Source organism: Boleophthalmus pectinirostris, unplaced genomic scaffold, assembly GCF_026225935.1.
Source record: "Boleophthalmus pectinirostris isolate CB_2022bp ecotype Guang Dong unplaced genomic scaffold, ASM2622593v1 HiC_scaffold_21, whole genome shotgun sequence".
In the NCBI taxonomy this organism is placed as follows: Eukaryota; Metazoa; Chordata; class Actinopteri; order Gobiiformes; family Gobiidae; genus Boleophthalmus; species Boleophthalmus pectinirostris.
Genome location: NW_026571175.1, coordinates 34,182,215 through 34,209,855, shown reverse-complemented (window position 1 = coordinate 34,209,855; position 27,641 = coordinate 34,182,215). Strand labels below are relative to the sequence as shown.

The window sequence follows — 27,641 nt, the reverse complement described above, 5'->3', positions numbered from 1 at the left end:
TCCTGGGGTTCATTCAGTCATTCTGATACTGTGAAAACGAAACTCCCGTACCAAGATGGCGGCGGTATTCCCTTATGCCAAGAGGCTGAAGGCGAGATCTACTGTTTTATATCTGTACTACTGTAATAACATGTAACTGTCATATGAACCGTCTTCATCAAGAGGAGAAGTTTTATTTTTCCTGTTTCTCTGATTGACCGTGAAGTACACATACGCGCTGCCGTCCAATCACAGCCAGCGTCGCGATCACATGACCAGGCGGCATGGCGGCGTAGCGGTGAGGAGCTGCAGGACCTGGAGCTGTAAACAAAACACATGTGTCCCGATTTTTATTATATTCGATGATTACCTGACCGGTTTTAAGTCCAAAGGTATTGTATTCTAACTTTTTATAATGATATTCGGGAGTTAGGCCCTGTCGTAACTGTCCGTAGGGTGTTTGTAAGCGAAGTTTTACGGCAAAGTTAGCACAATGCAAACGAATGGAGGAAGATTAATGCTATTTAAGTGTTGTTTCTGTGGAAATGTCTTACATACATGAACATTCACAAAGACAGTGGCTTCCTCTTTTCTGCATCACTCGAGGAAAAACTTAAACTTAAACCAGGGTGACCAGACGTCCCTGTTTACCCGGAACAGTCTCAGTTTTGAGCCCTGTGTCCCCTGTCCCAGTGGATTTATCCAAAACCTGTAATTTGTCCCAGTTTTATACAAGAAATGTCCCAGGTGCAGTGTTGGGAAGGTTACTTTTAAAATGTATTCCCCTACGGATTACAGATTACATACCCCAAAATGTAGTTTGTAACGTGATCCATTAAGTTACTTTAGGTGAGTAATGTAATCTGAATATTTTGGATTACTTGATTTACTGTAGAGAAACAAAGACGAGGATATCGTAACATCAGATGTTATGTTTGCTTAAAGAAAATGAAAAGCCCAAATTAAAAATATTATTGATAGAAGAGGAGACACATCCACGCAACATGGTTTAGTCCTGTTAAATCCTGATTTAGTCCTGGTTTAGACCTGGTTTTAGTCCTGGTTTAGTCCTGGTTTAGTCCTGGTTTAGACCTGGTTTAGACCTGGTTTAGTCCTGGTTTAGATCTAGTTCAGACCTGGTTTAGTTTCCAGCAATGAGTGGAATTACTGGGAAAAAAAGAAGGATATAGCCTAAAATGTGAAAACAGGAAAATACCAAAGTGTAATCCATTTATTTCAACAAAGTAAATGTAATCCAGTTACCACTCACTGAAACAGTAACTGTAACTGAATACAGTTACTCATAATTTGTACTCTGATTACATAACTCCGGTACATGTAATCTGTTACTCCCCAACACTGCCCAGGTGTTACTATTTTTGACCAATCTGATTCCTGGCAACAGTAAAGAGAGGCATGAATTGTCATTTGATTATGTAAAATACAGAAAAAGCTCCTTAAAAATGACCAAAACACAAAGAAAATGTGACTATATTGACTCACATTTTAGTAATGAATGGTTTCTGCTTAACAATTTTCCTTAAGTACGCATTCTTTACACAATTTTATTATTAACAGCCACCAGAAAAACGAGGATATCCCAGTTTTTTATTTTGAAAATCTGGTCACCCGAACTAAAACACAACTTTGCCCACGCCAGTCCATCTTTCTCACAGTCAGGGCTTCATAAAATAGCTCCATAAAATACTTCTTTATAAACAAAAAATAGATATTTATATAACTGTATGCCGTACCTATCGAGCATAAGACGGGGCACGGTTTGAAGGGAAATCTCCAAATTTAGACTCTGGTTAGAAACAATAAATTATTTAGAAGAATATTAGGTGTAGTGAATCTTTGTGCCAACATGATCTTTTTGTCAAAGAGTTCAAATGCAAATAGAAATTTTTACTGGGCATTCCTGATATAATTTACATGTTACTTATTTTAAGGTACATTTTATTTGCTTGAGCTTTATACCTATTGCCCATGTTTACCAAAAGTTAAAAGTGTTGCACTGGTCAATTACTGTTTTATAATTGTGGAAATGGTCAAATATTGTTTTCAGGATTATTAGACAGTTGAGGATATCTGTTGTGACGTCATCTGAAACGCAAAAATCTGAAAAAAATCCCATCAAGAAAACTGTAGTGATGATTTATTCTTAATTACAAAATGGCCATGTTGTTAATGTTATATTTGTTTGGTTCTCAAGATGATTATCCAATCGAAAAGCAGAATGAGCCTCATATAAGTCTGTTTTGTGTGTGTTTGTGTGTGTGTTTGTGTGTGTGTTTCAGATGATGAAGCTGAAGGTCCAGCTGCAGTGTAAGAACCTGCACGAGTACCTGCGCGAGCTGAGCCCTGAGCTCCTGGACCGGCTCTACAACCACCCGGCGACCTGCCTCGCTGTGTACAGGTCACACGAGCTTCACTTCTATCTGCTGTCGTCTTCAGAGGACAGTTACAGTTATTTGTGTTTCATAGATTTGATCCTTAGTTGTGTTTTTTTATTTACTTCAAACAAAATGGCATTAGAAAGCAACAAAACAGTTTCAGGCATTTGGTAAAGAAAAAGAGGTAGAGCGCTTCACTGGGTCATAAAAAGTAAAAAAAAATAACAGTACAGGTGCTCTACGAGGGTTAAAACAGTATTCTTTAAACAGAAAATTACCCTTACTGGAAAATGTAAAAATGGGCAAGGTACAAACCCGAGGCATGACATGTTGTCATGTGATGTTGTCATGTATATTCAGTCGGAGTGCCTCGGGTTTGTACCTTGCCCATTTTTACATTTACCAGTAAGGGTAATTTTCTGTTTAAACTTTTAGGCATTGTGTTTTGCACTAAATAAAATGTAAACAGTGAGCATGTTTCAGGGGCAGGACGTCTGCCATTAACAGATGTGTCCATCACACAAAGGCAGAAGAGACTGAACTTCATGCATGCACCTAGACATAGTAAGACTATTTTAATACTATGAGAACAAAACTCCGTATGGAGTGAATTACTATATTAGGGCTGAACGATCTATTGTTTTGGACCGAAAATCGCAATCTCAGACAACACAATTTTGGGAGCATCAAAGCCACGTTTTTTGCAGTGCTCCAAAAGCCCAATTTATGGATTTATGGATCTGTGTCGAGGTCTATGTGCCGCGAAGTTATTCACTGCCACAACGCAAGGTCTAGGATTTAACCTGGCATTTGTGTAAAGTTCCACGCAATAGAAGCACAGAACAGACTCACCATCATCAGCACCTCTGTCACAGAGAGAACACTCATATTCCACTGAGTCGTGTCCTTTAGTCCAACAGAAGCTGAACTAGTTGTAAAACGTAAACAAATGTGCTCAAAGCTGCATTAAACACATTATTACTCAATGTATATTGAAAGAAATGAAAGTGGAGTGTATGTCTGTAGAGCGGTGGTAGAGAGGAGCATTCACAGCCCTTATTGTCTGCGTTGTTGCGTAGTTATGGTCCAGTGTCAAATCATCAGTGCAGGACTCTGGTATGATGTAAGTTTCTGTGATGTTTCTAAATGTTCATGTGCACTGAAACTTGATCTGAAAAAAATCGTGAATGAAATCAAAATCGCAATATCTGTCAGAAATATCTCAATTCAGTTTTTTCTTAAAGTCGTTCAAGCCTTATTCTATATGTTTCATTTCACAAATCCGAGCAGTGGGTCCCCCCCGAACACGGGTGTTACAGTCCTCTGGCTCTCCACAGGGAGCTGCCGTCTCTGGCCAAGAACTACGTGATGCGAATGCTGTTTCTGGACCAGCCTCTGCCCCAGGCCGCTGTGGCTCTGTGGGTGAAGAAAGACGGTCAGAAGTGAGTCTCAGCAATACATTATCTCCTCTCTTCTTCTCCTGCTCTCCTGTCCTCCTGTCCTCTTCTCTTCCTCCCCTCCTCTCCTCCTCCTACAGCTCCTATAGTTTTACCTCTACAAACATGTTCTGAAATGCAAGAAAACAGTCGCTGCAGAGTAAACATATGCAATGTTTTTTTCAGTTCCAGTCCATATTTTTGTGTTATTGTATTTTTGGTAAATTGTGTTATTGTGTTTTTGTGTTATTGTATGTTGTATTTTTGTGTTATTGTATTTTTATGTTATTGTATTTTTGTGTTATTGTATGTTGTATTTTTGTGTTATTGTATTTTTATGTTATTGTATTTTTGTGTTATTGTATGTTGTATTTTTATGTTATTGTATTTTTGTGTTATTGTATTTTTGTGTTATGTGCCAGTGTTGTTTTTGTGCAGGGATCATGACGAGTGCGTGTCGATTCTGAGCGGCCTCCGTCTGTGGCACAGTCTGCAGCTCCAGGGAGGGCTCCAGGGCTACAGCCTCAACCCAGTGTTCAAGGACAACCTGCGCATCGCTTTGCTCGGGGGGTAAGGATCTGTTTGCCCCCGGGGGGGTATCTGGGGGTAAGTGTGGCTCCGCTCGGGGGCGAGTGTGACTCTAATGAAGGGTAAGGGTGGCTCTTCTCAGGGGGGTAATATTTGGTGAAATGCTTTAAAAAACTGGGCGGTTTATAAAGTTTCAAAACCAGATTTAAATTAAAAATAACTGGAACCAGGGGGCAGGTGGTCACTGTTGAGTTTTATATCAGTTGGCCGAGTTTGAACTAAATTCAGAAAGAAAATGGATTTATTATCATTAATTTGTCATTAATGTTTTAATTATCACTGTAATTAGACAAGTGGCTTTGCTCCAGTCAATCACAGCAATTCTGTAATTTTATAATAGACTGGAGCATTAATTGTGATTGTCGAGCATTAATTGTGATAAATTGTGACTCCATTTTGATTAATGGCACAGTTCTTTGCTCAGATGCAGAAACGCTTCCTGTAATGAAACCAAGAGATAACTATGTAATGTAAATTAAAAAACCTCTCACCTCACAGAAAGACGGTTTGGGGTTTGTTTTTGTTGATTAAAAAAAATATATATATAGCGTTGTCTGTGTGGTTGTGTGCAGGGGTAAGGCCTGGGCAGACGAGGGCAGCAGTCTGGGTCCGGACCGTCACGCGCGGGACATCGAGAGCCTGGACAAATACGCCCTGGAGCGCTGGGAGGTCATCCTGCACTTCATGGTGGGATCCCCCAGCGCGGCCGTGAGCCAAGACCTCGCACAGCTCCTGGTGCAGGCTGGACTCATGAGGAGGTACTGAATCGGGAGTGGACCGGGACTGGTCCAGGACTGGGACAGGATGGAAGCAGGATCAGGACTGGATCATGATTGGATCATGATTGAACCAAGACTTAACCAGGACTCAACCAGGACTCAACCAGAACTGAACTAGGACTGAACCAGGACTGAACCAAGACTGGGCCAGAATGGAAGCAGGATCAGGATTGGATCAGGATTGAACCAAAGACTGAACCAAAGACTGAACCAAAGACTGAACCAAAGACTGAACCAAAGACTGAACCAAAGACTGAACCAAAGACTGAACCAGGACAAGCATTGAACAACGGTGGAACCAGGACTAGGCCAGGATGTAATCCGGACTAGGGCTGAATCATGACTGAACTATGACTGAGCCAGGACAGGATCAGGATGGAAGTAGGATCAGGATTGAACCGGGCTGAACCGGGACTGTACCGGGACTGTACCCGGACTGTACCCGGACTGAACCAGTATTGATCTTGTGTGTCACAGTGAGGCTGGAGAGGCTCCTTACATCACCTCTGCAGGATTCCAGTTCCTCTTGTTGGACACGGCCTCCCAGCTCTGGTACTTCACTCTGCAGTACCTCAAGACTGCCCAGGTACACACAGTACTCCAACTCAAAGCACCTCAAGAGTACACACAGTACTTCAACTCAAAGCACCTCAAGAGTACACACAGTACTTCAACTCAAAACACTTTGACCACGATGACCAGGGATGTACAAAAGTATTGAAATATCGATTAATTTTATGATACAGTATCGATATGTCGCCAAGAGCATTTTTAGGTATGTTTTACTAAATTATTTTTGTTGACATTTTCATAGTTTTGATGAGTAAACTTTGCACAAACATAATTAACTTAGCAGACTTTTATTATCACAGCCATGATTTCAGCTTTTTTTGGAAATTAACTGGAAAGTTCCCCTGAATTGTGCACTTTATAAAACTAAGTTAGTCTATATACTTAAAAAAAAAAAAAAAAAAAGCTAAGCATTTTGGAGTAAGTGCCACAACTATTTTTTCTCTTACATATTTCAATGAAATACATAGTTAAGTCCTTAAGTGATTTTGAATGATTTTTTTGTGAATTCTGTAGCTTTTTAATTTTCTTGTGTTGTGCTGCTTACAAATTATGTTCATGGCAGCAGGTAAGAAATTTATATTTTATTTAATTAATATTTCTTCCCAAATCAGCAGTTGCAGATGTTATAGGACAGACATGGCAAACTCAGGCACGGGGGCCATATTTGCCCTGCGATATAATTATGTTTGGCCCGCGAGCTCATATCAAATATGTATTAGAGCTGCCCACCAAATACAAATAGACTATAGAGACATTATTTATTTAAACATTTTTTATTACCTCCGCCAAGGAGGTTATGTTTTTGCCGGCGTTTGTCTGCTTGTTTTTTTGTTTGTCTGTTAGCAACATAACTCAAAAAGTTATGGACCGATTTTGATGAAATTTTCAGGATTTGTTGGAAATGTGAAAAGGAAGAACTGATTTCATTTTGGGGGTGATCCGGAAGAAATCCTGGATTCTGGATCACTTTGAAATTTTAGTTAACATTGTGGTAAATGGGGCCAAAAATTTTGTTTCTCAATATCTCAGTTAATTATTGACCAAACCCCATGAAATTTGACTCAGGGATGGACAATGGGATCCTCTTTCATATTCCAAAGGCTGATCCGGATCTGATCCAGAAGACTGATTTTATCGCAATTTATATAAAAAATGGGGGTAGTCCTTGGCGGAGGTCTGCGCTCTCTGAGTGCTTTTCTAGTTATTTATATTTTGCTTGTTCTGCATTCGATGTTTAAGCAAAACTATTATTAAATATTTATTTTAATAAGAAAAGGTTTAATATTACATATCTCGAAAGAAGAGAAAACATGCAGATGTTGTTAAAATTTTTCAATAACTATTTACGACTTAGTCCCAGTTTTTAATTTTGCCCCTCTGTGAATTTGAGTTTGACACCCTGTTACAGGACATGGGGAACAAGAAAAAATTATTTAAAATATGATTTCATCGTAAACTTCTGCGAGCCAATAAGGATTATATTGATATTACAGACTGAAAAAATGTGCACCACTTTGGGAAGATCAGTAAAATGACATAAACAAGGCCAGACATTTGGTCTCGCTATGTTCACATTTCAATTTATCATGATATAGAAGCTGATTTTCTAACTCGATACATCACACACTAAAGGCCAGCGAGATCGTCCCCCCTCTCCCCCGCACAGCAAGTACGCAGAGAATGGGACTCTCGAGCTGGGACTTTCAAGCCAGGGGGACGCTCGAGCCGGTGTTCCTGTATCGAATTGATTTGAAATATATCATATCATATCGAATCGAAACTGCACTGTATCGAAAAACATCGGCAACTTCTTAACGATACTCAGCCCTAACGATGACGTCTCAACACTCTCTATATTTGGGCATTACTTTTGCAGCCCCGCCCTCGGTCTTTCTCTCCTGATTGGACGAGGCTCGTTTAAACCAGAGTGGATTTAGTCTCGCTCCACTTTCTCGACGAGGGCAGCAGCTGTAGAGCCGCCGCACTGATGTAACACGGCCTATGGAATAATAACAGTCATTATCTTCCTTTTAGGCGCGTATAGGAGACACGTACTGTTCTGAAATTACATCACAAAATATTTTTACTCTGTTGCTAAGAGACAAAAGCTCCAGCCGTCAGTTATAAAAGGAGCTTCTGAAGGTTTTAACTGAGGATTTTCCGTGTGCTTTCCCCTCCGCTGGGTTTAAAGTTTCATTGTGTAACTTTTGCTTTACCTCTAATATTCCAGAGTATGGCATTAAACTTTTGTCTCCGTAGAAACAAGCAGGAGACGCCACCTGGCCAATTTACAGGGACACCTCAAAAATATATGCAGTACTTCAGCTCAAAGCACCTCAAAAGTATACACAATATACTTGTAGCACCTTAAGAGTACACACAGTACTTCATAGTTTTCATCCTGCAATACTCACAGCTCTGGTTTTGGTATGAGATACTGGGAATATTATGTTAATCATTATATAACACCTGATATCCTACAATAAAATGCTTTGTTTAAAATACACAGTTTAAGATGTAAAACTCTATAAAACCTCAATTTACAATTTTTTTAGGGGTGTAATGGAACACAAAAATCACAGTTCAAGACAAAATACTTGTTTATTTGGATGTTTATGAAACCGACAGTTTGTTTTAACATTATACAAACGGGAAAATAAAATAAATGCAAAGTGCTGCTTGGTAAAACTAATAAGTTAAATAAAATATTCTCATATAGGCAACAAATGTTTGAAATATTATAAAAAATAAATTTCTTGTAAACTTTAAACAAAACTTTTCAAAAAGTAAAGTGCAGCACAAACAGTTCCAGCGTGAAGTTTTACTCAATCTTCAGATTTTTGGCCAGAAAAACTTGACGACATTGTCTGCAGTAAGTTCAGATCTGCTGCAGTTACAACATCCACAGCGACTGAAAATATACACTTTCGCTAGGGGGGGAAGCAAAAGGCGAGAACCACGATGCAATGGCCGTAGTTTTGCAGGATTCAATGGCCGTAGTTTTGCAGGATTCACGTGACGGAGGGACATAGTCAAAGCGAGGGGCAATTGTTGTCAAGGCGGCCGCTCTAACTGTATAGTGCTGCAGGAAACAGTGCCCCAACCACAGACGAGTTTCCTTGTGAATATTAAAGAGCCGAGCCTCCGTGTAACTGCACATGTAGTGGCAGAATGTAAACAGACACAAATTGCGCGAACTCACTGTCTACATACTCTGGTGTATGAGTTTGTGTGTGAATGAGTGAGCAGTTCCTTGATGTAAAGAGCTTTGAGCCTTGAAGGTGGAAAAGCGCTGTATAAAAATGTGACCATTTACACTTAAAAGCGCTGCACCAGATTTTTACTGAAACAGATCCACTTAATTTTAAACAGTTTGCAGTGGTCCAGAGTTATCCGTCACTTACCTTTTGCATTCAGAACATTCGATTTATTCACCGTAGGGCTGCTTGATTATGGAAAAAATCATTATAATGATTATTTTGGTCAATATTGAAATCAAGATTATTCAAACGACTATTTCTTAGTTACATGGTGCATTTATTTAACAATTCTCGCTCTCAAAAAAATGATAGGCTACAAAGTTTAGCATAAACTATGCTTATTTTCAAATTGAAAATAAATGTAGTCTATAAATATGTATCTTAGAGCAGTTTTGTGATGTATAAAACATAAAATGAATAAAATATACTTTGAACATGAAATAAGGTACAGAAAAACATAAATGTATCCAAAATAAACTATATGTCCAGCAACTTGATTATATGAGTTTGGAGATCATTTGACGTGCAAATCAAAATCGTGCTCAAAATTCAGTTAATTGCACAAACTTAATTCACCGTGGTGAGTTTATAAGCACTTTTTTTGCACCTTTTTTGCCATTATAATGCTAACAACAACTAGCATGGTAACAGTGCACTTCCTGACTCTGAGATAATAAAACACATAGATGCTTATTTTAACCTGCTATTGTCTATTGTTACTTTAAATGCATGTGGGGTTCATTTTGTCAAAGTTCATGAAAGTGTGTCATGTTTGTGTTGTAGTCGAGAGGCATGGACCTGGTGGAGATCCTGTCCTTCCTGTTCCAGCTCAGCTTCTCCACTCTGGGGCGGGTGAGTGACGTCCTCCTATTCAACTATTGGAACTAAATGTTGTATTTTTTATCGGGCAAAAGTCCTCAAAGTGGCGCCAAAAAAACAAGCAACAGAAACCTTGGATTTGTTACTGTAATAAAAGAGTCTCCAGCCTTTTCCCTCCGGTGAGTCACCTTTAGAAAACAGAAATGCCAGAGAGCTGCTCATTTTAGAAGTCGCAAGAAAATATATAAGAGCCACAGCCTGACCCTGGGCTCAGAGTGTACGCGGTGCAGTGCCAGTGGCTGTGAGCATTCTATTCTGTGAGTATTGACCTATTTTTCCTAAAATGCCTGACTAAGGTGACTCTCAATTCAGACTGAATCTGTTTCTGTTTCTGAGGATAAACAAACCTCTGAACTCTTTGTGAAGTTGAGGCTCTGGAGTTTTGGCCTCTGCCGTCCTCTCACTGCCCTCTGTTCTCTAATTTGAATTGGAAACAAGAGGAAAGTCAGATTTCAAATTCGACCGACCTCCCCGGGGGATGATCTGAGAGACGGCAGAATGAGCTTTTGTTGGGTCTTAACATTTCCCAGGTCAAAGCTGAAGCAAATCTCACTAAACACCAGATTTTAGGCAAACAAGTCCAGGAATTTATTTTGTTATTTTTATTTGTGGTTTTGGAGTACAAACTGGTTCAGATTCTCCTCAGAATGGTTGATTTGGCTGAAAATAAGTGGGTTACAGATTTCCATTAATGCTTTACATGTCCATGAGATTGAGAATTTTCGTTTATCAGAAGCTGGACAAACAGAAAAAAAGTACAAAGGCCCTTATCAGCCCCCTGAAGTAACAGAGGCGCTCAGACCAGGGCCGTGGAGTCCGGTGGTCGTGGTCGAGCTGCTGCAGTGCTGTGGTGCTCCTGATTAATTCCGTTGGATTGTATTTAAGTCGAACGCTGGGGCGACTGCAGCCTTTCCCCTTCATAAATAAACAGTAATCGCATGAACACGTGTCTCTGTGCAGCCTTCAAAGGCGCTGACCACAGCAGCACACAGAGCTCTGGTCCTCGTGTGAGAGTCACTGAGACCGACCCGACTCTGAGCTGCAGGAGGACCCGAGGTAGTCTAGATGGGACCATTAGAAAACATAAACCATTATCTATATCTCAGGGACTGCAGATTGAAACTATAATCTGACATCTCTGTTTTTATGAGCCCAATGTCTCTGTAGATTGTCCCTTCAAATAAAGACTAAAGTATGTTATCCATCCATCCATTTTCGTCCGCTTATCCGGGGCCGGGTCGCGGGGGCAGCAGTCTAAGCAGGGACTCCCAGACTTCCTTCACCCCAGACACGTCCTCCAGCTCCTCCAGGGGAACCCCGAGGCGTGTTCCCAGGCCAGCCGAGAGACATAGTCCCTCCAGCGTGTCCTGGGTCTTCCCCGGGGCCTCCTCCCGGTGGGACATGCCCGGAACACCTCCCGAGGGAGGCGTCCAGGAGGCATCCGGAACAGATGCCCGAGCCACCTCAACTGGCTCCTCTCGACGTGGAGGAGCAGCGGCTCTACTCCGAGCTCCTCCCGTGTGACTGAGCTCCTCACCCTGTCTCTAAGGGAGCGCCCAGCCACCCTGCGGAGGAAACTCATTTCGAGCGCTTGTATCCGCGATCTTGTAAAGTATGTTATTAGATTCTATTTTCAGACCAAGAGTTTGTTTTCATACCTGACAGTTTCGGCTGCTCACTCACAGTCTTCCTCAAAGTCACGTGATGTTGCTGTGAGGAACAACTCAAATCGTCCATCTCTGACCACTGTAAGAGAGAGACCCACATTATGGGCTGGGATGGAGCAAACAGCATTGAGACAGAAGAAGACAAACACCGCCGCTGGATTAAATAGCCAATCGAAATACAGAAACGTGCCCACGGGACGATAAACCGGGACGAGGGGCTTTTTTACTCTCACACGCCTGGGATACTGTCCTGAGGAAGTCGGACTGCAGATGCCTGACAGTTTCGACTGCTCCCTGTGATCTTCCTCAGAGTCATGAGTCACGTGATGTTGCTTTGACGTGTCCAGTCAGCTGATTTAAACAGGTTTTGGCGCTGTCTTCCTACCGGTGGAGACAGGACGACAGCGCCAAAACCCGTTTAAATCAGCTGAACGACACGACACAGAAACATCACGAGACTCTGAGGAAAACTGTGAGTGACCAGTCGAAACTGTCAGATATGAAAAATAAAACTCTTGGTCTGAAAAAAGAACCTAATAACATAAATTATCGGAAAAGACCAAATAAACCTCACTGGGCCAAAGACTAAAGTAATTTATTAGTGCACATATTTAGGCCTCAGAACTATTCATTTACAGTGGTAACTTATCTTTTTTTGTTATATTTTGTTATTTTTGTTATTTTATTATTGTTATTTTGTTATTATTGTTAGTTATTTTTGTTTTATTATTTTTATTTTGTTATTTTATTTGTTATTTGTTATTTTTTGTTATATATTGTTATTTTGTTATATTTTGTATAATTCAAAAATCCCTTGGTGAACTGTTTGGAAGATGGTGTAGAGCTACAGGCTGGAGACTCCTGGTGTAATATGTTTCTATCTCACAATGTGCGTCTCTGCCTCTTGTTTATTGTATTGTTATTGTGTGTTTATGTGTGTTTTTGTGTATTTGTGTGTCCATGTTTCCGGCAGGATTACTCTGTGGAGGGCATGAGTGAGTCGCTCCTCACGTTCCTCCAGCACCTGCGAGAGTTTGGCCTGGTCTTCCAGAGAAAAGTGAGTCCTGCTGATGAGAACTTCTGATTAGAACTAGGGATGGGCATGATTAGTTGATTAATCGATAATTGATCATTAAGAATTTCATCGATTACGTTCATTTTAATCAACAAACCGAATGCAGGTTGCTGTGCGTAGCGTAGTGTGACCAAACGTCCGTGTCCGGGGACAAACGGAGGTCCGTACATGTAGCTCTCTGCACTCAGAAGGAGCGAGACACAAACATTCGGTCAGTCTGCAACGTGCCGAAGCGCGAATGCGTATTTAACGATGACTTGTACAAGAAATTCCATGCTTTCCATTCCGGTCGGGACAAGTGTGAGTCCATGTGCACAGTGTACAAAGCAGCACATATGTTTCTGTGTCCAGTGGGAAAAAGTTTTGCCAGGTGAGAATCGCACAATGTCAAAGACGAGTCCTCACCTCCCACCTCCCGTACGGTGTCCTGGTTTTGACAAACGCAAATATGGTCACACTAACCTGTATTCACCGAGTCGTGCCGCATCAGCGCACAAGAGCTGTTTTTTTTCCCTTCGCTTAGTTTATGCAAATTAGTCATGCGGTTTTAAGTTTCATTTCTGTGAGACTTGCGTAAAGCTGCACTAAACACATTATGTCAAACGGGCTGATGTGGCTCTAGAGTGTTTATGTTTATATGTTGTAAAGTTGAATTTATTTAGGCTGATTAGTAGTGCAGATAGTAATAATGATGATAATTTTAATATAAAAACGTTAATGATTAATCGATAATTGATCGTTAATTCTCTCGACGATCGATTAAAAAAAAATTATCGAATGCCCATCCCTAATTAGATCTGAAGTTTACCTTTCATTAAATAAAAACCAGGATTAGCTGAAATTGCAAATAACAAACCCAAACCTCGGGAATCGTAACAGCTGCCAATTTATTAAGGTCCTATGTTACGCAAAACTAACTCTTGTAAACTTTAAGTCATGTTAAAATGGTGTCACCTCCTCAAAAAACAGACCTGGAGTTGTGTTTTGTTTAATTGGTGTAGAAAACGGCGTAATATGGGCACTTTAAATAGCTCAATGCTGTTTTTTAAATTATTATTATTATTATTATTACAGTTTTAAATCAATTTAGTTAACTCATGGAAAAAGATTCTGGGTTTCTTTTACCTGTAATTTTTCACTTTATGGTATCTTATCTTCTAGTAGCTTTTAATAATATTGATAGTTTATACATAGACCTGTTGAATCTCAAAGACTAGCTGTTTAATTTTTCTTGCCATTTATGATTTCTCTCAGGTCCATTGTAAAGGCATAAAAATTATAATTACCCTTAATGAGAGCCCTTTGAGAAGCTGCCCTTTTAAGACTGTACATTTCCTTTAATCATTATAATAACTGCTTTTATCCACACGCCGTTCTGTTCAAATATCAGAGGAAATATCGACTCTTATAACTATTTCCTATATTGTTATTTTACTTACCTGACCAGCCAGCTCCTTCTGCGTTCTGTTTGAATCCAGAACCAGACTGACCAAACCTGAGACGATCCAACCACAGCCTCTAATTTCTGTCACGTGTCTCGAATGCGGAAGACGTCTCCTCTCCAAAATTCTCGTAACATTCAGAAACAAAATATATAACTTATTTTAACGGAGATAAAAAATAGTTTGGTGCTTCGATTGTGGATTCGGTGAAAATCTGCGCTGTTTCTCAGTTCTTAAAGGCGCACTGTGTAGCTTTTTGATCGGGGGTCCATCACCGTCTCCTGCTTGTTTCTATGGATACATCATTGCTCTACCTGGAATGTTCCACAGTATGGCTTTAGACAGCTCTACGTTACATTTATTCAATTACAGGGGGTTTTACAGCTCAAAAATGCAGAGAAAAACAGACTTTCTGACTGTGAGCAGGGTCGCTTCTCCACAGATCTGACCTGTAACTTGGTCTGGTTTGGTTTCCATGAAGATAGAAAGGTTTAATGCCACACTGTGAAACATTCCAGACAAAGCAGAAGAGTTACAAAATGCAACTTTTACTTTCTTCAGTACGAACACGAATTCACAGATGCGACTCTAATGTCAAAAATACGTCGTCACTTCACAGGTACTATTTATTGAGCAGAACAAACATTGATCGAGATGCCGGACTTTTGCGCCACATTCGGGCTTATGTAGGATTAAAACAGGACTAAACCACAACTGAACCAGGACTGAGTGTTGGGACGGGCCCGGAGGTGCGCCCTCATAGATCGTCGGGTGATTGCGGGTGAAAGGACCGAGCAGCTGTCGAACGATCATGCTTTCCAGACATCCTGCTCCACTGGCTTAGGGTTCTCCCTCTCTCTCTCTCTCTCAAGTCCAAGTTTAGTCCTGGTTTAGACCTGGTTTAGTCCTGGTTTAGTCCTGGTTTAGTCCTGGTTTAGTCCTGGTTTACTCCTGGTTTAGTCCTGGTTTAGACCTGGTTTAGACCTGGTTTAGTCCTGGTTTAGACCTGGTTTAGACCTGGTTTAGTCCTGGTTTAGTCCTGGTTTAGTTGGTTTAGTCCTGGTTTAGACCTGGTTTAGTCCTGGTTTAGTCCTGGTTTAGTACTGGTTTAGGCCTGGTTTAGTCCTGGTTTACTCCTGGTTTAGTACTGGTTCAGACCTGGTTTAGACCTGGTTTAGTCCTGGTTTAGACCTGGTTTAGTCCTGGTATAGACCTGGTTTAGTCCTGGTTTAGTCCTGGTTTAGTCCTGGTTTAGACCTGGTTTAGACCTGGTTTAGTCCTGGTTTAGACCTGGTTTAGTCCTGGTTTAGTCCTGGTTTAGTCCTGGTATAGACCTGGTATAGACCTGGTTTAGACCTGGTTTAGACCTGGTTTAGACTTGGTTTAGTCCTGGTTTAGTCCTGGTTTAGTCCTGGTTTAGTTCTCTCGGTTCAGTCCTCCCGGTTCAGTCCTGGGATCAGTCCTGGTTTAGTCCTTGTTCAGTCCTGGTTCAGAGTCCGTATGCGGTGCAAAAGTCTGGCATATCGATTGATTTTTCTTCTGCTCAATCAATATTGTTCTGTGAAGTGATGATATGTTTTTGACAGTCGAGTCGCTTCTGTGAATTCGTATTCACACTGAAAAAAGAATAATCATAAATTTTCTTTTCGTGATTGTAAATTCTTGATGTTGTAACTTTGCAATTCGTATTCTGATGGATAAAATACGCACACAACACTTTATGTATGACTGGACTCATTTGAGAGTTTACAAATATTTATTTTATGCTCAACTACAGACAAATATGCACAGATTTCTATCCTATGCACACAAATATTTCTGAAAGCTTCTTACTCCATATTTCAACATTTGATCTGGTTTAGTTAAAGCCTAGAAAAACAAGCAACCGTCTTATGTGTTTTTCATTACAGAGGAAGTCCCGGCGGTATTACCCCACGCGTCTGGCCATCACGCTGGCTGCAGGAGTGACCAGCTCTTCCTCATCCTCCTCCTCCTCTTCATCTTCATCCTTTAACTCTGCTCCTGGTACTGGAGACGCCGGCTTCATCGTGGTGGAGACAAACTACAGAATCTACGCGTACACAAGTGAGTCCGCGCAACAAGTCCACAAAATGTATTCAGTTTGACCCACAGGTTTTCATGTTTTTCTAATTCTGACTTGGTTTGGTGGGACAGTACCAATAGTAATCATAGTTTTCAGTCGAATTTGCTGGAGAAAAGTTGAGAGATATACTGTATGTACCTTTGACATCAACACTATAAATTCTATCCAAAATGCAAGGACTGTTTACGCATAAGAAGAGTATTTTAGGTCATTTAAACCTTCATTTAACAAAATAAAGGTGTTGCTCAGAGTCAGAATGCGTATTTTTCTAGGTGTTTTTGAGTTAAAAAAAACAAAAAACACCCGTAATTGAATACATGTATAATTGAATAAAAGTAGAGCTGTTTAATGTTTACTGTGGAACATTCCAGGTAAAACAATGACATATTCATAAAAACAAGCAGGTGACGGACCCTCAAACTGGAAAGTTACACAGTACTCCTCTTATGTCTGTTATGTTATCAACACTGAAAATTCCATCCAAAATGTAGAGCAATTTACGCCTAAGAAAGGTATTTTTCGTAGTTTAAACCTTCGTGTAACAAAATAAAGGGGTTTTCTTGTCCATAATTGTGCTATTTTGCAATTTTGGCAAGTTTTGGCCTTTGTTTATATTATGGTTGCTTGGTAACAGTTACAAAATTACCTGTAGTATGTCACATCTCCTGCCCATGTCCAGTCAGAGAGCAAAATTATAAACTTCACAGAAATAAAAATAAAAATTTGGGCCAAACTCTTCTAATATAGCCTACACATTAATAATCATTAACCACTTACCACCCGCCCGCCGGTGGGCGATTTTCCAATAAAAAATGTTCACTCTGTATATTCACCTTCATTATTGTTTTCACTACTGTCATGCCATACATCGTTTGAAAGCTTAATTTATCAATAAAACAACCATATCATTCATTTTATGCCGTACAACGAGCCCAAAACGCTATAACTTAAAAATTCACATCATAAACAAAGAATGAGATACGCGTTTCTTACCTTTGAGCCGGTTCTGTCGGTCCAAAACGCGTTCAATACATGAAAAGTTGTACTCAATAAATCCGTAATAATCCACAGAAAAAGAATATCAAGTTGTTTTTTCCATAAAATAATTCCATGTGGGTAAATACTCCAGAAAATCCTCGTCCGTATGAGTGGATGAATCCGTGAATGAAAACTATATGTTGCATTTCCGAGCCTTCTGCCTCTCTGAGTTCCCTTTCTCTCCCGCTCTTGGGTACGCTTGTTTTCCTCACACTCTTAGCTTCAAAATGAGACCCTCCCCGCTGTTGTCGGTGCCGGGGTTTAGCTGGAACAAGCCGCTGAAGAAGCTAACGCACCCACGTACTTCCTGGCTTTACGCACGCGTCATCAGTTTGCTTACGGGAAATCTCTTCAGTCATTGGATCTTCCAGAAAATGATTGACATATTGTTTTAGCCTATCACCAGAGCTTTCAAACGGTGGGTGGGACATTCAGATAGTCTTTGAAACGGACCCTGTGTTTACAAGCGCAACAAGAGAGGGAGACAGAGAAGCAGTGCTTTTTTCGAAGCAAAAAAATACAATATACATATCTACAGAAACTAGAAGGCCTAAGCTTTAAAATGGTGCCTCACACAAGCATGTGGGTTCTAAGGTTTTCTTTTAATAAGCTATGGCATTTGGGTATGTAGTGCTATTGTGCACACGCCAAAATTAGGTGGATGGTAACAGGTTAAACAAATATATACAAATATTAGTATAAAATGGCACCTTCATTTAATTGGAATATTTTTTTAAAGTGTCAGAAAAAATGTGTTTCTTGTGTAAACTATGTCCTCCTCATAGAACTATAATAAAATCTAAAGGTGAACCCAACATGGTGTCATATTGTTTTCAGTGGCCTGTGCTCTCTGCTTCCTGCCATTTTCAGTATATTAGTCAAGTTTTCTTCACAAATTGCTTCTTTATTTGTGTAAAACTGTAATTTATATTTACAACAGGTATTATCCCACCAGAAAATGAGAGAATGATAAAAACCTGTCATTTTTATCTTAAGTCTATCCATGGTCTCCAGCCTTGTTCTTGTTCTTCTTGTTCCAGACTCGGAGCTGCAGATCGCGCTGGTGGCCCTCTTCTCTGAGATGTTGTATCGTTTCCCAAACCTGGTGGTGGCTCAGGTCACCAGGGAGTCTGTGCAGCAGGCCATCGCCAACGGCATCACGGCCAACCAGGTGTTTACCCCCGTGTGAAACATGGTCTTTGTCAAAACGGTTAACAAATATATAGAGATGTAATGATATCTATATCGCTCTCAATATTCATCTCACGGTACGATTTTTATTGCGATATTTTGTGGAGGTTAACGAAACTGTGAATATGCTTTTCCTTTTAAAACACCTGGACAAGACTTAACCCAAAGAACTAAGAAAAAGAAACAACAACAACAATTTATAACGCACTTTTAACCCTCTCCAAATTCCAATTACTTACTTACTCCACATCCATATTTTATGAGCTTTTTTTACTCAGGAGCCTTTTCTCCCATCCATGCTGATAAACATGGACGATGCAGACTGTGCAAGAATGGCTACACGCAAACGGCCTGCCAGAAGTGCAAAATACTTTTTTTGTTTACAAAGGATAAAAAAGTCAGGATTGTATATTACTACCCCATATTATAATTTTCCCCAAATATCAGATTTTTCCTGATACTAAAAATTAATTTAAGCCTGAGAGGGTTAAAAATAAGGTTTACAAAGTGCTGTACAAAAATCCGTACTAAAGCATAAAAGAGCACACAGAAAAAAAAAAACAGAGGCACATCAAAAATGATAATCAAAAATACGGTCAAACAATTCAATCAATTATAATAAATAAATTCATAAAATGGAATAAAAATAAGTCAAGCTAAAGCCAGTTAAAGGAAGGTCAGTCGGTTAAAAAAATGAGTTTTTTAGAAGTAATTTAAAAGATTATATTGATGGGCCTTATTTTCTCAGGTAGGTTGTTCCAAAGCCGACACGCAGATGAATACTGTTGTTGTGTTTTTGGGCAAGACACTTAACCCACCTTGCCCCCAGTGTCTGTGTACACTGGTGTATGAGTGTGAGTGTGAATGGGTGAGTGGTTCCTTGTTGTAAAGAGCTTTGAATGCCTTGAAGCTGGAAAAGCTATTTATAAAAATGTGATAATTTATGGGAAAAATCAAGAAATGTACTTCGCTGTACCGTCGCTGTTGAACTCCATACACCTGGACTTGTCTATGATCAAAAATAAAGGCCTGGAACAGGACTCAACCAGGTCCAAACAAAGCACAAACACAACTTTAGATCCTGAGACACCAAAACTCCTTACCTAATTATAGGAAATAACCGACAATGTGTAAAATTTGAAGAGTAAAATGACTTTGTTGTGTTTTTGTTTCCACAGATTATCCACTTTCTGAAGACGCGCGCTCACCCGGTCATGCTCAAACAGGTACGAGGAGATCTTGGCCTTTTTATTCTTCTGAAGTACACTTTATTTATATGGAGTGTTTCACATACAGTCACAAAGTTCTTCAAAGTACAAAATCATCAAAAATCTGCAATAAAAATACAGTGAATATGTCAATGAGGTTAAAATACTTGCAAGTCCCTCCCCTCCCCTTTCAAAATGAGGTAAAACTGAATACAACTACACACAAAAATTAAGTGGAAAAAGCAAAAGGATGTCAGAATTAGTCCGTTATATATGGGTAATTAATCTGGTTAGATGTAGACATACAGTATTTTCTCAAGATTTAATTATTTGTTAGACCTGTGTATGACCCTGTATTCTCTTAGACCCCCGTGCTGCCCCCCACCATCACGGACCAGATCAGGCTGTGGGAGCTGGAGAGAGACCGGCTGCAGTTCACAGAAGGTACCTCCAGAACACTTCCACCTTATCACCAGCAGGGGGCGACCTCAGAGCAGCACCTGGAGATACAATTCCAGGTCTTTAACCAGGTTTATATAGTCGGAAATCTGGGACTTTCTTGCAGTGAGACGACTTTTTAGGTACTCGCCGTGCTCCCGGTTGTGTACATGTTATTACTTAATACAGTGTAAGACAAGGTTGACAAAAAATTTAGATTAATTAAAAAAAAAAAATAGTGTTGAAACAAGAATTTAAAGGTGCACTGTGAAACTTTTCAGGTGGAGGATAATCCGTGTATGATTCGTTAATTCGTTTTTCAAAATAAAACCAAAAATAAGAAATTTGTCTCCCAAAACAAAATGAAAAATCAGTCTCAGTCCCGGATTCTGGTCCCTGATCCCGGTCTGGTCCCGGTCTCAGTCCTGATCACCCGACAGTCTGCGTGGGGCCACCTCTGGGCCCGTCCCGACTCTCAGTACTGGTTCAGTCCTGGTTTAGACCTGGTGTAGTCCTGGTTCAGTCCTGGTTCAGTCCTGGGATCAGTCCTGGGATCAGTCTGGGATCAGTCCTGGTTTAGTCCTGGGATCAGTCCTGGGATCAGTCCTGGTTTAGTTTGTTATCTGTTTTTTTTCCATTCCATTCCATTTAAACACAAAATTTAAATGAATAATGGAAAAAACGGATAACGGACTAAACCAGGACTGATCCCAGGACAAAAAATACGGCACTATACTACTTACTATCCTAAGTTTGTGCAAAACCCAAAACACTTGTAAATGTTTTAAATCTGTATAATTCCCTGATGTCGATGCAGAACAAGCAGCTGGTGTCTTGTAATTATTGCAGAGGTTCAGTCACGGTCGGCCCCAGCGGCTCATCGAAACAAGGAGCTGTTGTGAATAATTGAAAGGGCCCAGTGTGACGGGTGCTTCTGCGGTGCCCTCTCTGCGCTCGTGGTGCTCCTCACATCAGTCAGGACCTTAGAGCACCTCGCAGCTACACACGGGTTTATTTAAGACACTGTTTGAGTTTAGGATCCTGTCGCTGGGATTCAGATCACATCACAACGTTCTATAGGCCAATATTTTTAATACAGATGGGGAAAAGCTAAAATTAATATTATTCAGCTACAGATTTTTTGAGTAAATGGTCTAGTCTGTAATAGAAATCATCAGGTTCAACATTATTTCAGGGAAAATACAAGGTAATCAACAGGAAAAGCTGTAATTTTTTCATCAAATTTATTGCAGATAAACAAAAATCACAAAGATTACAAAACAAAGGGGTAGTTAAATGATTCAGATTAATCATAAGTTAAGTAGAGTGTTTATTTGAAAGGTTTTCTAAAACAATATTGTGTTCCTCGTGTGTTTTCAGGTGTTCTCTACAACCAGTTTCTCTCTCAGGCTGATTTCGAGATGCTACGAGACAGAGCACAGGTAAGAATCTGAAATATCATCACTATTAGAGCTGTGATGTGTGGTTTAAAGGTGCACTGTGTAACTTTTTGGTTGGGGGTGGGGGTCTGTCACTTGCTTGTTTCACTGGATATGTCATTTCGAGGAAGAGGCTGTAGCTGTAAGTGAGTTTTATTCAGGTTTTATACTACAATAAAATCTGAAGGTGAATCCAAGGTGGTGTCATATTTTTTTTAGTGGCCTTTGCTCAGTGGTAGTCAGGCTGGTGCCACCTAATGCCTTCACTCAGTTGCATTTCTCTCCAGCGATTAGGTCAGGAATCGGAATACACTAGACGATTTGCAAGAACCCCGCAAGTGCGAGTTGGGGCACCAGCCAATCAGCGAAGAGCCATATATTCTGTGTTGGCAACGATTCCCGAGATCGAGGATTTAAAGCCAGAACAAAGAGAATGTTTTGCTGAATTTTATCAAGGGGAAAGACGTTATTGCCCTGTCTTTCTACAGGATTTGGGAAAAGCTTAATAAACAAGTTAACCCCGTTAGTGGTGTATTACATACGTCATGACCAAATAGCAGCGATTGGTTAAATAAAAAAAGTACCCGCCTACCGTCGTGCAAATTTATTCTAACACTGCGAGGTCAGACGGTTTCCACAAAGTGAAACTGACTGATGAATCAGGCTAGCTGAAAAATAATTTTCTCTTCCACATTTACTTTCTCAGTACGGGCAAGCACCTCCCATCCGTGTGACGTCTGTAAAGTGCACAGCGTGGAGTGTTTTGACTCAGAGCGTGGCTAGGCTAAGTCTTATAAAGGATTTAAAAAGTTAGAAAGTTTATGTTATGAAAATAGATTGGATTTTGTAGGATTCTTTTCTTTGCGAAAGGTGGATTCTCTGTCAGCTGAACACAGGCAGCTTGAATTCCCCAAAAATGCTCTGTGCTTCTATGGGAGAATTCTTCCTGAGCCTAAACTCTCGGGAGCTGCAGTACCTGGAGCGGCCACAAGTCTGTCTCTAGATAACTGGATAAGGTGTTCCAACTTATTTAGTTTTTATTATAGATCCATGAAACCAGAGCCACTCCCGAACTCCACCTGCACACAGCACAAACAAGCGCAATCAGAGATATCAACCTGGTCCCCCATGAGGCGTTATGTGTGCGCCAACTTGTGTGATGATTGGGTGAATATTTTACCCTGCAGATGGTTTAGAAAATTAAGAAATTGCCGATCCTTTATAATGCTGTGACCTTTCAATTGACCTGTGTGAGCTCAAATGACCTCGGATCGTCGCCAAACTTTTTATTGCGACAGCGGGCACGGGGGCTTGACCCACGTACCAAATTTGGTGACAATCGGTCCATAAATGGCAGAATTATCATGGGTGGACAGACACACAGACACACAGGGTGAATACAAAACCTGGTCAACACTTCGGGGACCAGGTAACTATTAAATACACGGCCACAAGGGGGCAGCCAAGACAAGGACATGACAACTGCAAAAAGAAACATCTGTAAAAGTCAAATATGATGTTATTTATGCAACAGTATGTTTGAGATTTCTTTACAAGGCCTATATTTTGTCACTGTTTTTAAGAAATGTCTGCGTAGCTTTGAAATGGAGTGACAGTGATTTCATTTTTTTTAGGACTAGAATTCTAGAAGATGAAGAATATTAAAAATGTCAAGTCTTGTTTGGGGCCATCTAATGCTGACAAAACTTGTGATTGTTCCTACCCCTGCAGTTATGTATCTGTAATCAGAAACACCAGGCTGTTATCAGGGGACAGACACTCAGTTTTTCACTGATTTCTACCAGAAAGCTGCAACTTTACCTGGTTTGCACTAAAATTGTGAAAAAAAAAGGACTAGAAGCTGTGGACAATTTCTATTAAAACACCATATACATAGTTTGGTAGCAAAAAAAAAAGATTTAATGTTTAGTTTTACATTTCTTCTTTGAGTTATGGACGTTAATAAGCCTCTGTTGTGCCTAAAAACGTTTTTAAAAAGTCTCAGAGAGGAGAGCGTCCAGTAAAATCTGCTACATCACCGTGCAGCTGTTTTATTACTGCGCAAATGAAGATAAATTCGTATTTTTTCATCTGAATTGTCGGCTGCTAGATCAGGTTCTGGTTTCAAGGTTTCATCAAGTCTTTGTTTTTACCCCATTGTCTCTGCGGATGGTTCGTGTAAAAATAGATCTCCAAAGCTGAAAACCTAATCAGATTTTGAAACTGCAGTTTGAATGACTGCAATTATGAAATTACCAAAGGGTGCAATTATTATCAACGGTCTCAGGCAGAAAAGTACAGTTCGACGTTTAGTTTCAAAAGCTTTAATCTCTCTTCAAACCTGTTAGAAATGTTATTTAAGGGAAAGTTGAACTAGCAAGTCAGAACTGCTCATTCTTTTGAACCTGTGATCAGAAGTGGATTGCCCATTTACTTAAGTACAAGATCTCGTAAGATAAAATTGCCAGATCGTGCAGACATGTGGAAATTGATCTTGTGACATTGTTTTACATTTAGTTTTACATCTAGATTGGACAAAAAGAGTTAAGGGCTGGTAAATGACATCGCTTGTGGAGCTCTGGTTCCAAAAAGAAGGTCTACTACTACAGCAAACATATTTATATTTATTTTATTTTATTTTACCATATTTTCTGGGCTATTAGACGCGCTCTTAAGCCTCTAACCCCATCGAAAAATTACCATGCGCCCTGTACACGAATCCACTCGGATGTCCCAACACGACTTCAGTAAACTACAAAGCCGCAAACACACACGGAGCAGACAGCGACCGCACAGCGAAAAACACCCACAGACACACTCATCACCCCACGCCGACGAGGAACGGAACGGAGGAACGAACCGAAAAAGCAGAGAGTGCAATGTGCCACTTCTAGACACGACTGAACAACTGAGTCACTGCGAACACGTCGACAATCCGCTGGTCCCAGACAGCACCCTCCCTACACGCCACAACTGAACAAAGCCCAGAGTCACCGTGAACACCACAAACAAACAAAACCACTCACCCATCACACTGTTGTGTTTACTTTTAAAGTCCGGTGCGGTATATTTGTGAAAAAAGTTTGAAAATAGACCATTTAATGACAGTGCGCCTTATAATCCAGAGCGCCTAATAGTCTGGAAAATACGGTATTTGTTTGGTGGATAAGCCCCTTGAGATGTCTCACCATTTCGTTTTTCGAGGGGGTCCTCATTAAATACAACGATAAAAGACAGATACAATAGGGCAGACAGTAGAATGCGTAAATTCAAATAAGTATCAGAACAACAAAATCAACACAAGCACACACACACTTGACTGTTTGACACATGATAAAACAAATTCGAGAGAAAAAAAAACTAAAAAACTAAAACAGAGTTCAAAAATAGTCACAAACAAAATGATCAAAAAAACAATTACATGGGTTCTGTAAATATTGAACCAGAGCATTTTTAAATGAAGGGACAGAAGAAAAAGAATTCTATTAAATAAATTAGAAAATGTTAGGCCAAAACTGCAAACGAGATCACACAATTATTTTAGTTTAAACTGTTTCAGAATCTCGTCTTGTTTTGGTTTCGTGGACCTACTCTCGTGTTTCGTCTTGTGGAAATTGTGTCTCTTCCCATCCTTACGAACTTGATTAATGTTTTTTAAATCAAATTATAATTCCTGGGGTAGTTTTAAGTGGTCATACTTTTACTTCTACTTATTATAATATATGCTGTAATATGTATGAAGTAACAGTACTCTTACTTAAGTAAAAGTAAAAGTGAGTCTATAGTGACAGAAGTTTTATGTTAATCAAATGAAACAGAAAACGCAGACCAAAGTTCAAATGTAAGGAGCAGAAACTTAAAAGTGAAAATATGCATAGCACACTCAGATGGCCGATATCTAAAAGTTTTTTTTTAATTTTTGTTTTTAAATCACATTTTGTCAAAAATCCTTCATCAGATCATTTTTCTTGCTTTGGATCATATTATACCAGTCCAGTAAACTGATATCTAAAGCAAGAAAAATGATCTGATGAAGGATTTTTGCTGAAACATTATAAAACAAAAAACAAAACAAAAAAAAAACCCTTTGGATATCAGCCATGTGAGTGTGCTATGCATATTTTCACTTTTCACATTTTTTCACTCAGAAGTTTAATTTTATGTTGACAGTATGAAATGATTTGAACATTTGTGATTTAATTTGTCTCATTTGTGCGAGTATCATTTGAAAAAAAAAAAAGATTATTATTAGAAACATACAATTTTTTGTTCTGCCAGTTACAAAAATGAGATGGACTTACTTGAGTAGTAGTTTTCTCAAATATTTCTATACTCTTACTTTTAGACATTTCCTGGACCACTATTTCATACTACTTTACTTGAGTACAATATTTCGCTGATGTACCATCTAGCTTTGTGCTCGTCTCTATTGCATGTATGTTTTTCCCCTGATAAAACTCTTGTGTTTGTGTTTTGTTTTTGCAGAGCCTGGGCTGTCTGGTGTGGCAGGACGCCCCCCACAGGGTGATGGTGGTAACGCCTCAGGGACACAGCGAAGTCAAGAGGTTCTGGAAACGACAAAGGTCCAACACGTAGCACTAAACCAATGTCTCAAAATATTCACTTTTTTCTATGTCAAATGTTTTTTATTAAATATGTTAAATATGAAACTCTGTGTTTTGTTTGTTTCTTGTTGTAAATGTGTTCATGACTTCTGAAACAAGTTATTATTAATTTAATTTAAAAGACAAATGGAATATGAGGAAGGAAGTACAAACTGAGTTATGGAAAATGTCTCTTCTTGATTGAGACCAGGGGAACCAAAAAGGGGCCCAGGGGCTAAACTTGGCCCTTCACATGGCCCCCACATGCCAAACTCTGGAAGATTCTAGCCAAGGGAGCAACATTTACATGGAAACAAGCAGAGGAGGTCCTCTTCCAGGCCGGGCAAGACTCAAGTTTATGGAGATGCAAGCCCGCTCAAAGTAAGGACGCATGTTTTTCAGTTTAATAAATGCAACCAATGTAAAAAAAAAAAAAATGTGGCTTTAAACTTTTAAAATGTAAACGTATTCAGTTTTTTCTTTTGTTCAATGTAGACTTGGCAAGACGTGAAATTATTTTAGATAAATCCCATCTATCACCATCAGGTCTAAAGGCTTTGGAGCACTGTTGGTCACTGTCCATGGTGCTAAATATCAATATTTCAATTTCCCTGAAGTTACTGTCACATTTTAATTTTGTACATAATAATGTAATAATAGTTTTTGTTGAGCTGACTTATCATAGCGTTTTCATTAATTTACAAATCACATCAGACAGCATCTCAAATTCAGCAAACACAGGTAACCAGTCGTCCCTTTTTACCCGGGACAGTCCCAGTTTTGAGCTCTGTGTCCCCTGTCCCAGCAGATTTGTTCCAATTTTATACAAGAAATGTCCCAGGTGTCCCAATTTTTGACCAATTTGATCCCTGCTCACAGTAAAGAGAGGCATAAACTGTCATTTGTTCAGGTAAAATACAGAAAAGCTGCTTAAAAATGACCAAAACACAAAGAAAATGTGATCATACTGATTCAGTGCATAATAATTTACCTTAAATACGCACTCGTGTCACAATTTTATTATTACCAACCAGCCCAAATCAGGGATGTCCCAGTTTTTGATTTTGAAATTCTGGTCACCCTTACAGCTGCCAAATATATGGTAATATGCCGTTGGAAATCAGTTCAACCTCTGACTGAGCGAGAATGGCTCTTATCTTACACAGAAATCGTTCAACTGGAGCTTTCTACTGCTCAAACGCATGGAGCAAAAGCCAAAAACGTCTTGCTGGTTCGATCTACTGACCAAATTGAGATCTAAATGTATTATATAGTTCTTACTTGGAGACCTTTATTATAGTACAAGTTCACAGAATGTACACAATATTTATACTCTTAGGTAATTTTTTTATATATGGTACATAATAAGCATGTATAGTGCAATTTCTGCTAATGTTTTTTGATGAAAGGAATTTAAACTTTGACGTTCTTTTTTTAATCTTTTTTTAATGTATGTATGCGTGTGTGTGAATGTATGTTTAGGTATGTAAATGTGTGTATGTACATATATATATTGTATTATGTGTATATGTGTGTGTTCTACAT

General features: G+C 39.6%; 1 protein-coding gene across 2 annotated transcripts; it reads left to right on the top strand.

Annotated features, from left to right (window-relative positions):
• Window positions 1-243: 243 nt before the first annotated feature.
• gtf2h4 (general transcription factor IIH, polypeptide 4) lies at window positions 244-26,162 on the top strand. 2 transcript variants are annotated; one of them, XM_055157586.1, is made up of 14 exons: window positions 244-371; window positions 2,280-2,398; window positions 3,713-3,817; window positions 4,250-4,381; window positions 4,972-5,157; window positions 5,656-5,764; window positions 9,795-9,863; window positions 12,531-12,614; window positions 15,985-16,159; window positions 18,257-18,387; window positions 19,586-19,633; window positions 19,981-20,059; window positions 21,434-21,495; window positions 25,978-26,162. In XM_055157586.1, exons 2-14 carry the CDS (start codon window positions 2,280-2,282, stop codon window positions 26,086-26,088), a joined length of 1,410 nt encoding a protein of 469 aa, XP_055013561.1. In that variant the 5' UTR covers window positions 244-371; the 3' UTR covers window positions 26,089-26,162. The 2 variants fall into 2 exon arrangements, with proteins under 2 accessions (XP_055013561.1, XP_055013562.1); XM_055157587.1 differs by lacking the exon at window positions 244-371 and adding an exon at window positions 2,859-2,939.
• The last annotated feature ends 1,479 nt before the right edge of the window (window positions 26,163-27,641 follow it).

Coding starts and splice junctions, on each gene's coding strand:
- gtf2h4 (XM_055157586.1), top strand. CDS start 2,280: ATGATGAAGCTGAAGGTCCAGCTGCAGTGTAAGAACCTGCACGAGTAC. Junction 5,765..9,794: donor AGTACCTCAAGACTGCCCAG/GTACACACAGTA, acceptor TTTGTGTTGTAG/TCGAGAGGCATGGACCTGGT. Junction 20,060..21,433: donor CCGGCTGCAGTTCACAGAAG/GTACCTCCAGAA, acceptor GTGTGTTTTCAG/GTGTTCTCTACAACCAGTTT.